This window comes from Thamnophis sirtalis, unplaced genomic scaffold (assembly GCF_051295495.1).
Source record: "Thamnophis sirtalis isolate CommonGarterSnake01/CBP01778 unplaced genomic scaffold, rThaSir2_p1.2 scaffold_5, whole genome shotgun sequence".
Taxonomy (NCBI): Eukaryota; Metazoa; Chordata; class Lepidosauria; order Squamata; family Natricidae; genus Thamnophis; species Thamnophis sirtalis.
The window spans coordinates 103,317,788-103,334,238 of NW_028261385.1; the positions used below are offsets into that span (position 1 = coordinate 103,317,788).

The following is a 16,451-nucleotide window of genomic DNA, read 5'->3' on the forward strand; positions in this document are numbered from 1 at the left end:
CAGGCTTGGTAACTCTTGGAAATGTATTGCACTTCGGGTAAAAGAACATACTCTCCTTGGAAAGCCATGACTTAAGATTCAAGTATGTTCATAGTTTCACAGTAGCCTATGCCAATATCTTGGATTAAACAGCAATGCTACAGGGTTAACACACACTCTCATTCATTTCTTTTCCATAAAGGCCGGCTTTTATCTATGCTTATTATTACATTTAGCCTTATTTAAACTGGCAAGTTTACCAACTCCCTTTAAGAATATTCTGAAAATTCAGAAAATTTATCCTGCCTTAAGATGTTTATCTAATAAAATCTGATCTATGTATCTTAACAATCTGATACTGATATAGCTGCTTTGAGATGATCAATCAAGTGATAGTATAGCAAACTCTGATGCAAGAACAGCCAAGTCCTATGTCCTATGTCCCCAATTACAGGAACAGCGCTGTCTTAAAACATGCAGGTAGAAGATACCTTGCAATCTTTGCAATTATTTTGATTATCTATTGACAAGCACAGTATCTTTCTATTGTAATAAAAGTGTGGGCACAGTACTGACAACCAAGCAAGGGAATGAATTTTCTTTCTTTCACTAAGCCTTCTGCATTTTTGCAGCTTTTTCTTAATAGACATTTTCCGCACTTTTGCTATTATCAGACTTATTAAGTTATTAAATAGGGGAAACTGAATCTGACTTACATTTGTAAAATCTTATACCCTCTTTTGAAAAATAAATACTATACTTTGGTAATAAGTATGAACTGAAAAATAAACAGCCTTCTTTCCTAGTTCTGTGTTCCACTGTAAAGCACCTTGCAATACACATTAAAGAAATCTAATGTGGAAACTGTAATGATACTACTTAACATGTACTCAGTTTACCCGAAGGCAATCAGTTTACATGCAAAATGAGAGGAAAAGATATAACCTAGCAAACCTTTCTATAAATGTCTGTTTTCACTGCAAGATTCTTCAAGTAGCAATAATTCACCAATAGTCACTTTCTACCTTAATTGTGGGTAGCAACTACTCCTTGTTAAGAGTATTAGCCATGGATTATGAGAGGGCCTCCCTGTTGGAAGCAATACTATGTTCATGTTTTGGTCAGTATATCCTAAACTATGCTTATGGTACTTTAATAATTCGTATCATAGAGTGAGCAAATATAGCTTAATTTTTCCTTAGAACAATCTAAGATTATCTAGTTTAAGAGAACTAAAATAATAATTGTGGCAAATTATTTTCATCTTCTTTCAAGAAACCTCCACTTTCCTTCATTATAACATCACCGTATCATTTTTATAGTCACTGCTTCTTCTGTACTTCTGGGGTTGGTTTTTTTTTTTTTGCCACGTACTCTGCTGCTCCTTCAAGAGAACTCCCTCATTCTATCTTCTTTCCATCTGTCAGTTCTAAGTCTTCTAAGGTATTTTCTTCACTGTTTCTTTTGATCCAACTTTTCCATATGCTTTTCCCTCATAAAGTTTTCTCCTTCCCTCTGATTTTGATTATAGCCTGCTGCTTTTTCTCTCCCCAAATCTTCAGTGAATTGACTGAAAGCTCCTTCTTGCTAAGGCCCCCCTCTGCTGCTCAGCATGAAATATCCTGGCTCAGCCTTTGCATCATCATCACCACAGCTCAGCAAGTCAGGGCCAGATTTTATCAATAAAAAAAAACCCTCACTAAAAACAAAAACTACTGTAATCCAAGGTTGTCATATGCTTTGGATCTGAAGCAGGTTCTCTTTAACTTGGTGCTGCTTCATTAAAATAAACATTTTTTCTGAAATAAAGGAAATTGAAATGAGAAGCTAAATATTTAGTTTCAAAGAATTTTTTAAAATAATTGTGTGGCTGTAACTTAATACAAAGTCCTATCTTTCATTTCTAAATTAACTCAGCCTATTAAGTGGAGTTATTTTTCAGGTTTCACATGAAAAACATGAATACTTTCTCAAGATTTGTACTTGCATCTTTTTTTAAAAAAATGTGAATATTTAATACAGGTATCCCTTGTTTAGTGACTACAATTAGAACTGGGAACTCAGTCATTAAGCAAAGTAATTCCCAAGTGAAAGTGCAACTGTGTTTATGATCTTACTTCAGTTTCCCTTTGCTTTACAGACTTGCAAAGGTAATAAATGTGGGGATTGGTCATGAAGTTATTTTTTTCATCACGGTCTTAACTGCAAATGGGCACTAAACAAGGCAATCACTAAATGAGAACTATCTGTATATGAAACTATTTTTAAAGGGCATATATTATTACTGAAGAAGTTAATGTCTAGAGTTCATCTTCTCGTAAAAATCCCAGCTAGATGTTTTAAAGGATTAGGTGTTTTATTATTAAACTAATATTAGTTTGTGGCTAAAGTTTAAGCTTAAGACATCTGTAAGAAAAGCTATAGCATTTCTGAACCTCTAAAATTCCTATAAAGTTATGGTCCTCATATATTACTAAACAACTCACGACATCCTTTTCTCTTGGCCAAAATGACTGAGACTGTCAGGAGTTGCATTCAGCAGCATCTGAAAGGCACTAGGTATCTCACTTTGCTTTAAACAATGATTTACAAGATTGACTCATCAATATTCCATGTACTTCTTCCTCACTTCTTTCGTTTCTTGGTTTGGTTTTGGAAAATTACATTTAATTTTTTACCCCATCCAGTAAGATACAATTTCATATCTTCAAACCAAGCTCATACTTTTTGCCAGAAATAAGCATTTTGAATAATCAAGCTGCATTATGATAGAATAGTAGTATACATACATGCTATTTACTAACCCTTTTTACTAGAATCCTTTTTACTAACTAAATATTAAGCAAATTAATCAAAGATAAACAAAGTAGCATCCCACTGAATTTTTAAATTTAATCCAAGACGGCTTTTTTCCAGTCATTATGGACAAAATCAGTAATGGGAATTGTGAGCCAAGGTATCTGAATGTATCATCAGGTTGCCTATTGTAGTCTAAATCATGATTTGAAAGTCAGGGAATATTGACTAGGTCTACAATACACTAAGTCATGATTTATTTTCACCATAACTTATTGAATATGCCATAATGCACAGGATCAAAGAATGCTAAGCTATATCATAATTTATAAACCATAATGACTCACTACATAATCATACTAAGTCAAAATCAAACAAACCACATTATGAATTATTGGAAGGAAGAAACCTGCCCATGATTATATTTGAATCAAGCTTATCTTCTAGCTAAGAGCACTTCAGCTAAAAAGAATAGTGAGCTAGCAAAATCACACTGTTACTAGATGGGAAACTTTTCAGTTCTGAAAAATAGAAATTTGGCATACAGCCTCCCCCCCCCCCCATGATTTCTAGTCTGATATACCTAACATATTTCATTTTATAATTTTGAATGCATTTATAAAATAGAGATGATGGTGCAAATTATGAGATGGAAAAAAACAATTTCATTTAATAGTTTCAATAGAACTATAATAGCTTTTAAAGTTATGTTTTGGGGTGTGGAAGGGTACATTATTTACAGTATAGTCATACACATTGCTTCCTACCAACTTGCCTAGCTGCCACAAACATCTAGATCCCCAAAATAATATTTTTAGTAAAGGGATTCTACAGCGACATTGCAAAAGATATGACAGAGATATTTAACCAAAAACTATACAGGCTGCAGGAATCTTTAAAAATACGAAGCATTTAAGTTTCAGCGATGTTGCTAATGTAATTCTACTTATCAGCAGAAAATATGAAAAACATTTAAATGTTACATCCTATGTACATAACCAGTCATAAAAGTATGATGGAACAATACAGAATTATATTCATTTATCCAAATTTATGGTTTATAATGAAGTTAATTAATAGCCCTGAACTACGCTAATTATTTTTTTGTGTGAGAAAATACAATTGTACTACCAAGGACACACTGTCATAATCATGTACAATTCCCATTCCAAATGGATATTTAAAGAGGGGTATTTTATTTTATTTTTGGAGATTATATTTATTTCAAATAAATTTCAGTATAATTTAAGTCTGCAATTAAAGCATTAAATAAATTGTTTTATCCATCATTATATGCAAAATAAACTGATGTTTTAGAAACTGAAGGCAGCTGAAAGTTCAGCAGGACTGTTTCAAAGACGTTCCCATATGCAGACACAGCCATTTTGCTTTGTCTTTTAAGCAGTAAGAGCTGCTTCAATACTTTGTGGAGATACTTTGACAGTGCACTTGGTGAAGCCTTCAAATGCTTCGTACAATGTCAAATATTCAATCTTCATATTGCTCTTTCTATTTTAAGACCACTTTTATTTTTTCTTGCTATTGTATTTTTCAGTTCCACTGAGACTATGGACTCCATGTTTTGTACCAAAATCCTGTCGTATTTTAAAAACACACCAAAGTTTCAAACAACAGATCACATAGCTCAGCGAACTAAATCTCATAGTTTTATTTAATAGCAGCTGTTTCAAACATGCCTTTTTGAAACTAAAGGATATGAACTTCGTGGAAACTTCTTGGGTGTGTATGTATGTATATATACATATACACACACATATATATATATACACACACATACACACAAATAACATTTATAACATTTATAATACAGTCAACATTTCTACAAACATGTATTAAAGCTTCTGACCAAGTTCACACTGTCTTTTGCTAGATGAAGGCAGGTATAATGACACATACAGATCAATGTTGGGTACTGATACATCTAGAAAAACATGCATGAATAGGTATATGGAGGACCAGCTAGCAGTGATTTTAATTATTGGAAAAAGGGATGTTATGACTAAAACAACTATAAGCATGCTTTGTATCTTGTATATAGTTTCTTTCTCATTTTTGGAACTGAGCAAGTATCTGGACAAAGATTGTTCAAACTGGTCTGTTTACTAAGCCTTCTCAGCCCTCTCATGGACATGTTTTGCAGATAAGTTGAGGTTAAAATTATATAGGAGAATTATCCTAAGAATAATTAACGTATGAATTGCAAATCTACATATTTAGAAGGCATATACTTCTAAATACTTTTCACTTTTATAAGTGAAATAACATAGGGCTTAGATTGCAGTTTTCAAAAATTTCTTCGAGGAAAAAGTTAAGAAATTGTGTTATTTTCTATCTTCTACAATCTTTGTCAGAGCAGACTTCAACAACGGCAAAAAAGGAAGTCAAGGGACATAGGTTGTCTTCTGTTAACATGATATAATAATTTCTTCCTTGTTTATCAGGGAAAGGAATTAATAGCACTTCCTATTTATCTGATGCTAAAGGTGAAATTATTATTGCATAAAAGAAAATAATGGAATGATATTTTAAAAGAACACATGAAGAAAAAGCTATGTTAACACTAGCCACTATTGTGTACACTACTAATAGTACCTATGAATCACTGATATATTTGCTTCCCATATATATGAACCTAAATAGTTCATAAATAATCTAAATAATCCTTCTGCAAATTTTTCATTTTCTGATTTATGCTATGGAAATTTTCTTATAATAACCGGTAGTCTGTCATAATAGCCTTTATATTATGTTATGTTTTAAGTTTGGGGGAAAGGCTACATTATTGAAGTACCGTCATACACATTGCCTCCTACTAACTTACCTAGCTGCCACAAAAATCTAGATCCCTAAAATAATTCTTTTAGTCAGAGAGGAATTATGCAGCAACAGTTTAAAAGATAAGACAGAGTTATTTAACAAATAACTACATAGGCTGCAGGAATCTTTAAAAATACGTTAAAGTATTTGAGTTTCAGGAATGTTGATTATGTAAATCTAGAGAGAGCAGGACTCAACAATTCTAAAAAAATACATGCCCTTGATGTCTCATAATTCGTTGTAGTGTAGTGCCTATTCTTCTTGATCATGCCCATGTAATTTGATCTAGTCCTTGTAACAAATCACTGACAGACATGCATGCAGAAGACCATTTTATACTATACTGAAACACACTGTACCAGACCAGTATCAGAAATGTGCTTCTATTATTTTTAAAATATAAAGTGCATCATTACGAAATCACAAAACTGACAGACTTTCTGTCTGGACCATACAGTTTTAAAAGAGAGGTCAGGGCTTTAACATAAAATAATTCAAGAGGTACAAATTGATTATGTCCACCCTGCCCTCCTAGAATTGTTTTTGGCCACGCTTTTTTAGTGCAAATAAGCTAGAGTTTTTTTTCCTCAAGTTTAAGGGATATGGCATTTTTGGGATGCAAAGAATATTTCTTTACATCATAACAGATCCTTCTGCAAGCTTTTAACATGTTATTGCCACTTTCCAAAGAAGTGCATGTACTGTCAGATGTAAAGAGAAACTTTTTCCCAATTGACCATTTCAACTATTACCAATATAAATTGGATCATAAAATCCTTGGGTTTAAAGATATAAACACATCCAGTTATGTCCAATAATAAGATGAATATATATATATATATATATATATATATATATATATATATATATATATATATATATATATATATATATATATATATATATATATATATATATATATATATATATATATATAGGCTCATGTGTAATCCCTCTCAGATGCTCACATCTGTGTTTAAGTCATTAGTTGATTTGAAAAACATGGCAATGTGTGCCTATATACAGAGGAAAACAGAACCTTATTTAGTGGCACCGGAATACACAAATTTGGGATGGGGGAACACAACCATATAAACAGGGACTGCTGACTACCTGGCTCAATACAAAAACAAGATAAAGTAGTGCAAACCTGTACAGGCCAGTATATTAACTAATGTACATTTTTACTGTAGTGATAAATAACATTTTATCTATTTGTTAAACAAAAGCTGTAGAAGAAATTCATTCTTCAAACACCAAAAATAGAACATTAATATGTTTGTTTCTTTTAAATTTGATAAGGTAAAGTTTCCATAAAATGTATCAATTGGTGAGTTTTTTTTAAACAAAACCTGTTATATATGATGAAATAGGAAAAATAGAAAGGCAAGAGATGGGAAAATGTGAGCATCGGGAATTCATACATTCATGGATTCCATGTTCTATAACTGGACATTACTATTACTACAGGCATTGGGATGTGCATCAGTAATTCAGCAGAATGATAATTTAGACTTAGACAATTTACTACAAGTCTGCTATCAAATCAACAATAGCACATTAGACTTCTAATTTTCCACCTTAGAACATATACTTTCATGCCAGTATTTACTTAGAATCTTTCATGACTTGCTCTGGCCCACAGACCATTAAGTAATTGAAAAATTAAAACTAGATTTGAGTTTGCAATTAACATTATTAGTTATTTCTGAAAGCCAAATACTCATTAGGTCAAATTTCCAAATATTGGGTAAATCACCTAAAACAGTGAAATTAATTTTCTTTTCCTTTGTCATAACTAGAGCACACATTTCTAAAGTTCCTTTGATGATTTTGGTGCAATCTTTTTTCTTTTTTTTTCTAAATAAAAGCATTTGGCCAACTTTTCACACCAAATTAAATTCAAGGCTATGATCTCCACTTTTACTAACAATCCTTGAGAAAGTAGGTCACAGCATAGTTTTAAAATGGTGCTGAAATGGAAATATCAAGAAGAATACAACTGAAACTAGAAAATAATGTTCCTTGGCTAGTAGAGCGCCTGGATATGAAAAAGAAATGAATAGAGACTGAACCAACCAATCTAGTTCTTTTAAAGAAAGAGTACTAGGTTTCAACATAGAAATAGCTTACACAGTATCAAGGTCAAAAGCAAAAGCTTTGGCACTCTGAACTCCAATTTAAAATGGGATTTACAGCACAACCCTTGCCATATTGATGCAATATTGTATTTAGTTTCACTGTATTCAGTTCATTATATTCCCATTTAAATATAGATAATTGAAGTCTTAAATGATGCCAAACAAACAAATGTATATTTCATTTCTGTTTCATGATAAATCATCTATTAGCTACCTAACACAGGCTTCTCCAGTCATTTTCTTGATATTTTTAAACCTGGGTTAATATTTAGCAAAATTAAAATACAGATTATAATTTGAAATAAATATTTAAGAGCTAAGATTTCAAAATAAGATCAATAGCTATTACTGAATATTTCAATTGCACCAATGTGAAATCTGATCTGCAGGATACCAACTAACTGATGCACCAAAATCTTTCAAAGCATTTTTTGAAGATAAATCAGAAATTATTCTAATGTTTTTCCACACTGTAGACATTTAACCTTCCTGTTTAGAATTTTAATTCCAACCATTATTCATCTACCAAATTCCCACATCACAGCAACTTCCTAGAACCACTTGTGGGGACAAATATAAAAATAGTTTTGAGATTTGTACTATTTAAATAAGCTCTCCTCACAAGATGTCAACAGTCCATACAGAAGGGATGACATGATCAACATTAAACATAGATATATCTTTTGGAGAGGGTCACTTAAATTACTGGGTTATCCTATGATTAGGTACCCATACCTAATCAATGATGAAATTAATCACTGGCCAATTCTTCCTCCCTTTAAAATATTTTATCATAATGTAACGAGCAGATTTACTTAGTTAAATATACCTTTCCCAATACAATCATTTAAAATTTAAAGGTCAGTTTTGGTCATAAATGCTCTTGGTTACTATTACAACACATCAATTCCATCTGGCTTATTTGCATCATGTTATACTGCAACACAAATCTTATATATATTCTTTAAAGATTACAACAGAGTTAGTGGTATTATACATATTTGATAAACTTGTGAGGTTAAGAATTAGAATCACAGGGTAATTAATTGTTCCTATAAGAAACCAGAGAAGTTGCTGGGTGTAATTTAACATGAAAACCAGACCCATATATTGGAATTATCTAATAACAGGGAAGAACCTACAAAAAGAAAGGCAACTTCTTCCAGCCATTACATATCAGTACCTCCTGGCATTTCTCTGCTTTGATTCTTGGCCCATTGAAAAACATTCTAATCAAGACCTTCTTGTTCTTCTCCACTGTCTCCTCTGATATCCATTCTTTTCTCTTTATGGCCGTTGTAAATTCTCCTCATTTCCTCTTCATACTTGATAAAGTTTTCTCCAAATCTTGTCCATGCTTTGTATGGGACAGTTATGGTGTTACGGTATGGAGGCCTCACTTCACTTACCTTCAAAAAAATACCATACCTGTTAGATCCCACATCAAAGTAAAACCTCTTGTTGTCTACCCTGAAGGAAGTCCCCTCTGGGAGTTCAGGAGGATCATCCCCTCCACTCCTCCTTTCTTCTATGTCTCCTTCCCCATATTCTTCAATAAGTTGGACCAAAGCATCCCTGAATTCAATCATTCCCTGTGCTGGAAGGACAATAGTCTGTTCCTGCCCCAAACTGTGACCAAAATATCCTATCATGCCAGGTCCTCTAATCAAGGTTTGTCTAATCCTTAAGAAACGTCCACGTTGATTCTCCTTTAGGTCTAGGTAATATTTCCTATTATCTCTTTCAATATATTCAGTTTTTAAGACGCTGTGAAGATGTTCCTCAGATCCCACTGAAGCTGGAGGTGAGGGTAGTTGATGGTGTTGCCGTCTTCTTGAATCTTGTTCTTTGCCATTAGCATGGTCATTCCGGTGACTCTGGCTGCTTTTCAAGCCCAAATGGGCATAGTGTTCTATGAAATCACCCAGGCAATCTTTCAATTCAGAAGCTACTGATAAAGATAGAGTCAGCTTGCTTTTTCTGATATTGTCCTGCCTGCCTCTTCCTATCCAGACTTCGGCTATCTTCAGAAAACGGCCTCGGGAACTTTGCTTCACGTCCAGATAAAATCTCTTTTTTTGGATGTCCACTCTTTTGGACGCCAGCTCCTGGATTTCCATGCAGCCCGCCTGAGAAGAGGAGGCAGGATAATGATACTGCTGCTGGGACTGGGAGTAAATGCTCCTGTGTAGGCCAGAGCCCCCCACACTCCTTCCTCCTCCTCCTCCTCTGCCTCTCTCCATCTTTAACCATCAACTGAAAATAACAAATATATAACAAAGATGCATAACACCATAAACATCCAGGAGATCCATTTCGCTTACCCGGCAATGGCTTCACTGCACATAATTAATTTCCCCAATAAAGTTATTTTACCCACACTTTAGTTTTTTAGCCTGGTACATAGAAGAGGGGGGGAGATGGAACGGGGAGGAGTTATTGTAGAAAATCATGTGCTAAATTGCTGAATGTCTGGCCGATGTTAAAGGCACAGAATCCATTTTTTTAAAAAAAAAGAACCAGCCTTTTCCACCCTGCCTGCTGCTACAACATCAGCAACATCCCTAACATCAGCAACGTCAACTGTTGGGAGGGGAGAGTTATTTCACCGGGTAATTATTATTATTATTTTTTAAAAAGCACCCTGTATCCCGTGTCACGGTATCAATGCTTGGGGATTCGCTTGATAAGCCCCGATCTCGAGACTGAAGCCTTTTCTCCATCAGCTGCTGAACGTCAGGCCTTTTCTGCTCCAGCCCAAGCTGCGGAGAAGTGCCGGGGGGGGGGGGGGAGAAGCAAGACCTGCCTAAGAAACAGGGCAGTCCCGACCTTCCCGAACGGGCCTTGGCGCCACCACAAAGCCCGATCGGGCCAAAAGACGTCTCGCCTTGAACAGCGTCTCCTTCCCCGTTATAAACGGGCAGCCTAATTCTAAGGGAGTCCTCCCGTTCTCCTCCCGTGCCTCCCCCCCCCACCGCACACCCTATGGGCGCCCGTACAAATTGCACCGACGGCCCCTCCAGGCGCCATGACACGCAATTGAGCCGGGGCGGGGGGGGGGAAGGAGCGGGTTAGCCAGAGGGGGGTGGGGGTGGGGGACACACAAAACCCCACAGCGCAGGGGAGCCGACACTTACTCCATCCCTTCCACTGCCTCTCGCCGACTTGCTTCTCAACCAGCCGCGGCCGCTATCCGCCCTGGCTCCTGCAGCGCTCGCCTTCCCCGCGCGGCCGCCTCCGAGAGAGGGATGAGCGCTCCGCGATCGGGCGGGTCCTACTGCCGCTCGATTCTTCGCCCTCCTCCGGGGAGCTGGTTCATCTCCGGCGCGCGCCAGCCAAAGTCAGCCACCCCAGCCGCAAAGAAAACGAGAAAAAAGAAACAACGTGCCGAGCGGGCTGAGAGCAGGAATCCCTTTCTCCCTCCAACTTTGAAGCGCCTCGTCTCCCCCCACCTTCCTTCCAAAAACGATAAACTACATCCCCCAGAATGCCCTGCGTCGCCGGTGGCTGGCTGGCGCGGAAGCTTTTATGCGCATGCGCTTCACCTCATTTCACCTTTTACAGTTGACAGCGGCCGGAAAGAAAGCGGGGGGGGGGGAGAAAGGAGGAGTATGGCGGCTGGTGACGTATATTTATTGCGACGAATAAGTGTTAGCTATGGGTGACGGTTTTTTCGTGCGTCTGGCGGGAAAGATCGAGAGACAACTTTTTTTCCCCCCTATGGCGCTGGGCAGAGGGGAATTTCGGCGTGAGGTGAGTTTCTTTTACTTCCAGCGCGACTATTAGGATAGTTAGCTACTTGCATGTGAAATTATCTATTATCCTCTGGGACCTAGTTCTATATTTATATACTAATACAAATATAATCGCCTTACAATAAGGCCACATCTCTATAAATATTTCCTTGAAAGGGAATTCTTATATTGATCTGTAATTTCGTTGTATTTAAGTACAATGACAATAAAGATTATACTTATGCTTATAATTTCCTTTGAATGTGATGGTTTGTTTTCTAAGTGACAGACATGATTGTGACAGGTGATAGATATATTGTTTTGATTCCAGCTGCACAATATATATTCCAAAGTAGAACTTGGTTGTCATTTTCAATGTATTTGTTCTGTAGGAAGTTAAAACCTACCCCACTCCTAGAAAAATGAAATCTTTTCAGATTTCATTGAAAATGGGATGGAAAAGTGAATGAGAGAAGGTAACCAGCTGGGAAGAAAATTTGTTGTTGTTTTTTGTCCTGTGAAAGCCAAAAAGCAAAGACCCATTGTGTGTGAAGAGTGTAGGAGGTATCAGTACTCACTGCAGCAGGTCCTCTCGGATCCCCTTTTTGGATCCGAAAACCTAGGGTGAATTACCTACGAGGAAGGGGCTGAATACTTTATGATGAAATCAAAGTCCTTCCCAGAATCTTTTTCTTTGTGAAACTAACAGTGGGTCACACAACTACGCCAAAGTGAGCCTTACATTTAAAGGGTCACGGGAAGGGGTAGCTCACCGGTGACAGGATAAATGACTAAAACATGAATAATAAGAAAGCAAGGAAACTGTGTAGAAAATGAGTTTTGCTGAGGGATGCCTCCAGAGGACACCTTCCATCCATTTGAGCCAGGAATTGGGTTTGGATCCAGTCCTCCACCGAAAGTAGCCAGAGTGGAGGAGACATTCCCAAGCCTGACTCACCAGCCTTACCGCCAAGCCAAGTCTAATACCACCCAGCAGACATGAAAGAAAGGACTCTGAGATGAACAAGTAAAGGCCAAAAGACTCTTTTCAATCCCCAGAAGACAGCTGTAATGACTATGGGGGAGGATGGAAATTGATTGTAAGGTTTTCTTTCTTTGCTTCATTGACAGAAATTCATTGTAAGGTTTTCTTTCTTGTCTCATTTATATTGTAATCAGTTTAATGTACTCATGTTGGAATTATATTTGTGCTCTGTGGCACTAAAGCCAAACTGCCATATCTCCCTGTTAATCCCATGGGGGAGGGGCAGTTCCACTCAGACAATTCCTCCACTTGAAGAGCTAGCAGAAAGGGTCTCCAAAACCCAAGCCCTGACTGTGACTCACAAATGATGCTGCCCAGTTGCCCAATAAAGCAGGATATGTTGCGCTGGTGGTCTCATGAATAGGAGTCCCAGGACTGATTGTGTGTAATTTTTAAAAAAATACTAAATAGCCTGAATTGCACACTGGCTAACCTCAATTTGGCCTCACTAAAGTAGGAGCTAGGGCAGGTTCAAGAAGCATCCCTTGGAAATGGGCAGCCAGTAATTTAAATGAAAACCATGGCTGTGAAGAATTTCAAAACTTCTGCTTGCTGGTAACCTATCTGGAACCTCGCAGAAATTGATATCTAACATCTGAAATTAATTGGCATAGAAAATTGGACACTGTAAATTTCTTTCCAGAACATTTGCCCTGGCTGCTAGACCTTCATGGTTGAAATCTCTCCTTTTGGGAGCCACTGAAGGAATCCTTCTTCTGCTGCCTCTATCAATGTCTCTCCCTTTGCATCAGAAAAAAATTAAAGCACTCATCAAGTCTCCCTGATCTGATCAATTTTTAAACTTTCCCAGCTTTGGGGGAAAAAAGGAGGGATTGTAGGAAGTTAAAAACCATCCCTCTCCTAGAAAAATGAAATATCCTGGGAAATATTAAAAAGGCAGAATATTATATTTCCCTGGATGTGAAAAGGGAGAAACATATTTTTAAAGATGAAGTATCTCCCTGCAGCTTATTCCCGCCCATCTTTGTCAATGAGCCATTAAAGCCTGAGCTAGTCTACTTTACATAATAAAGATAGCATTAGCCTTCCACAGAAACTCACCACAAGGCACCTGGGAAAATTACATCAGCAGCCAAGGCAACCAAATGTGGACTCAAAGCACAGTCTACAGAGTTGCCCCTGTATGGCCCCATGGGAGTCTGACAACCAATCAGAATACAAGCTCAGGATCAAAGGCCAGAGAGGGCATAAAACCAGGAACTTTCAGCATCTCGGCCTCTTTTCTTCTTCACCCAATATCTTGAAGCATGTGATTCCCCTTTCTGTTCAGGAGCTCAAGCCATGTGATCCTGTCCACCATTAAACCATCTTTCCAAGTAGCCTCCATTATTCCAGTGTCTTTTCTCCCACTTGGAACTGAACCTACAAACATTTTTTCCAACAGTTCAACCAAAACTAACAGAAGAGGCTCTTCTGAAAAGACCCCCCCCCTTTTTTTTTTATAGCCACACTGGCCAGGAAACCAGGAAAATGAGTTCTAGCTCTGCCTTGGACATCAAAGCTGGCTGAGTGACTGGATCAGTCACTGTTTCTCAGCCCAACCCACCTCACACGGCTGTTGTGTGGAAAATAGGTGGAAAGAGTATTTGGTAAATTGGCTGCCTTCAGTTATATATAAAAAAGATGGATAAAAATATAATAACCAGAATACCCTTTCCCCCCTCAAAATAGAGCATTTTATACCATACACAGCATTCTGGATGACAGGTCAATAGGTGATTGACCTACTATATATAGCTGCATTCTTTGCTTTCTTACCCTTTCAATTTTTTTCTCATTCTTGCTTATTGAAAATGAAAGGCAATGCTCCAACAAGTGTTCCTTTGCCAAAGATGAATTTACAATAAGAAAACATGAATGAATATATAATAAGACAAATCATTATGAATGGTGTTGTCAGGACCCATATATTTCTGTTCGGACGCTGGCATTCTGGTGGGAGGGGGAAGGATTGTAGGGATCTCTATATGATGTTTCTGTTTCTATTTCTTGCTTGGAGAGATTGCTGTATTAAGTTTCTGTTTCCTGTATAGCTGTACTGTGGGAGGGTTTTTGTTTGCACTGCTTTAAATTGATGTTTTTTAAATGGGAAGATTTAGTTCTTGCCCAAAAAAGCTTCTTTTGAAACAACTTCCGTTTCAAGAGTCCTGCTTTCTTGTGAAGATTTGGAGAGGCAAGACCTTACAGGTATCTTTTAGCAGTTAAGGTATTTTTATTGCTTTCAGGAAAAGTAATAAAATATCTCTTGTTACAGAACGTGCATTTGCAGAGGAATAAATTGACAGAAATATGGGTTCTCCAACAAAAAAACTTCCCCTGTGGATGACAGAACCAAACAATGAAAATATTGCAGATGACAAAAAGGTAGAAAATTGGAATATATGCTTGGCTCTTATAATAACTGAAAGCATGAAAAAAGACAAGTCCTCTAGGCAAATTTCCAATTTGCATGGAAATTTTTAGAACTGCTAATTTAGTTCTTTGTGGTTCTGTTGATTTTAGCTTGATAGCATTAAATGGGAATACGTGATGCTGTATTTTCAAGGTGTAAGAATATCCAAAATTATATCCAATTATGGGTTATTAATTTTTGTAGGGAGGTTTTAAACATTATGTAGTCAGATTGATTTTTAAAGTGTCCTTATAGGGGCATTTGATCTAGGAATTTCTTTTTTAGCCAAGATAGGCTTTATTAGCTATATTTTAACAGTGTTCTTCAGTTTCTAATAAATAAGGCAATTGAGAAAGAAGTTTCTCTTGGTAGAATGTGTATGGATCCATTCTTTTTGTTAAATTGCTAATCTGTGTAAACAGTATCCAAAACACATATGCTTTAAAAATAAATTTGTATCTTTTTTGTATATTAAAATTGCTCTCAAATCAATTATCACTTGAGTACCAGAAATATATTATGATGTATGGTAATATTAGCAAGTCATTACATAGTATTCAAATTATAAACCAAGTTGTCTTTCACATTTTTATGAAGCAGAAGAATTCATTCCAACCAAGTGTCTTGGAAGATAACCTTCCATTCTTAGAATACAACGGCTCCACCATCTACAGCTATCATGCTAATGATTGTTCCTTGCTGTCGGAAGATATTCTGTAAGATAATGAAAACTTGCATTTTTCCTTTTTTTAATGGGATCTTTCAAAATAATGTATATCCCAGTTGTATCTACAGTATATGGTGTTTTCATTTGATTCTCATTATTATTATTCATTGCGTTTTCATAGTAATCAGTCCATTTATATTATTTATATCTATTTATATCTATTTATATCCTCAGGATTTTATTATCAAACAGGTTTATATTAGAAGATTGGAAAGAGAAGTAAACTGTTTGTAACTTGTCAACACGATGGGGTCAACAGTATATTGTTGACCTTGCCTAGTCCAGACAAAACATATAGCTATAAGATACAATTTGTGAACTAAAAATAAGCTGTGATTATGGTTAATTAATTATTTATTAAACAAATTTATCGGGCTGCCTAACTCACACTGATTCTGGGTGGCTTATAAAATTTAAAATCCACAGTCAGAAACCCATAAACCCCAATCCCACACTCTCTTGGCAGCAACATGACCCCACTAGATGTACTTCTCTGATAGATGGGACCCACAACATACCCTGCTTTCTCCCTTTGGTGGTAGATATAATTGGAAAGAGGCAGTTCTTCAAATATTTGTTGCTAAGGTTGTCTATATTGGTCTTTGAATGACATGCTAAACCTAATCACAAAATGGCTTAGTATAGCAATAGCACTTAGAATATACCTCCCTATGGTGCTTTTCAGCATACGTTGGGCAGTTTATAATGACAGCATATCACCCTCAACAATCTGGGTCTTCATTTTACCAACCTTGGAAGGATGAAAGGCAGTCAGCTC

The 16,451-nt window shown here is 36.5% G+C and overlaps 2 protein-coding genes across 3 annotated transcripts in view; one reads left to right on the forward strand and one right to left on the reverse strand.

Annotated features, from left to right (window-relative positions):
• Nucleotides 1-8,169: 8,169 nt before the first annotated feature.
• On the reverse strand, nt 8,170-11,121 carry PURG (purine rich element binding protein G). Of its 2 annotated transcripts, none has more exons than XM_014054713.2 (2): nt 10,892-11,121; nt 8,170-10,010 (listed from the first exon to the last, which is right to left on the reverse strand). In XM_014054713.2, exon 2 carries the CDS (start codon nt 9,995-9,997, stop codon nt 8,984-8,986), a length of 1,014 nt encoding a protein of 337 aa, XP_013910188.1. In that variant the 5' UTR covers nt 9,998-10,010; nt 10,892-11,121; the 3' UTR covers nt 8,170-8,983. The 2 variants fall into 2 exon arrangements, with proteins under 2 accessions (XP_013910188.1, XP_087572487.1); XM_087716361.1 differs by having other exon boundaries at nt 8,170-9,883; nt 10,892-11,120.
• Nucleotides 11,122-11,431: 310 nt separating this feature from the next.
• The window catches only part of WRN (WRN RecQ like helicase), a 69,612-nt gene continuing 64,592 nt past the window's right edge, over nt 11,432-16,451 (forward strand). The window contains exons 1-3 of the mRNA XM_014054708.2: nt 11,432-11,507; nt 14,809-14,918; nt 15,544-15,662. Of these exons, the coding sequence (XP_013910183.2) occupies nt 14,844-14,918; nt 15,544-15,662 (194 nt within the window). The 5' untranslated portion in view covers nt 11,432-11,507; nt 14,809-14,843. The remainder of the gene's footprint in view (nt 11,508-14,808; nt 14,919-15,543; nt 15,663-16,451) is intronic.

What these genes read in the sequence shown, in the direction of transcription:
- PURG (XM_014054713.2), bottom strand. Translation starts at nt 9,997, where the DNA reads ATGGAGAGAGGCAGAGGAGGAGGAGGAGGAAGGAGTGTGGGGGGCTCT.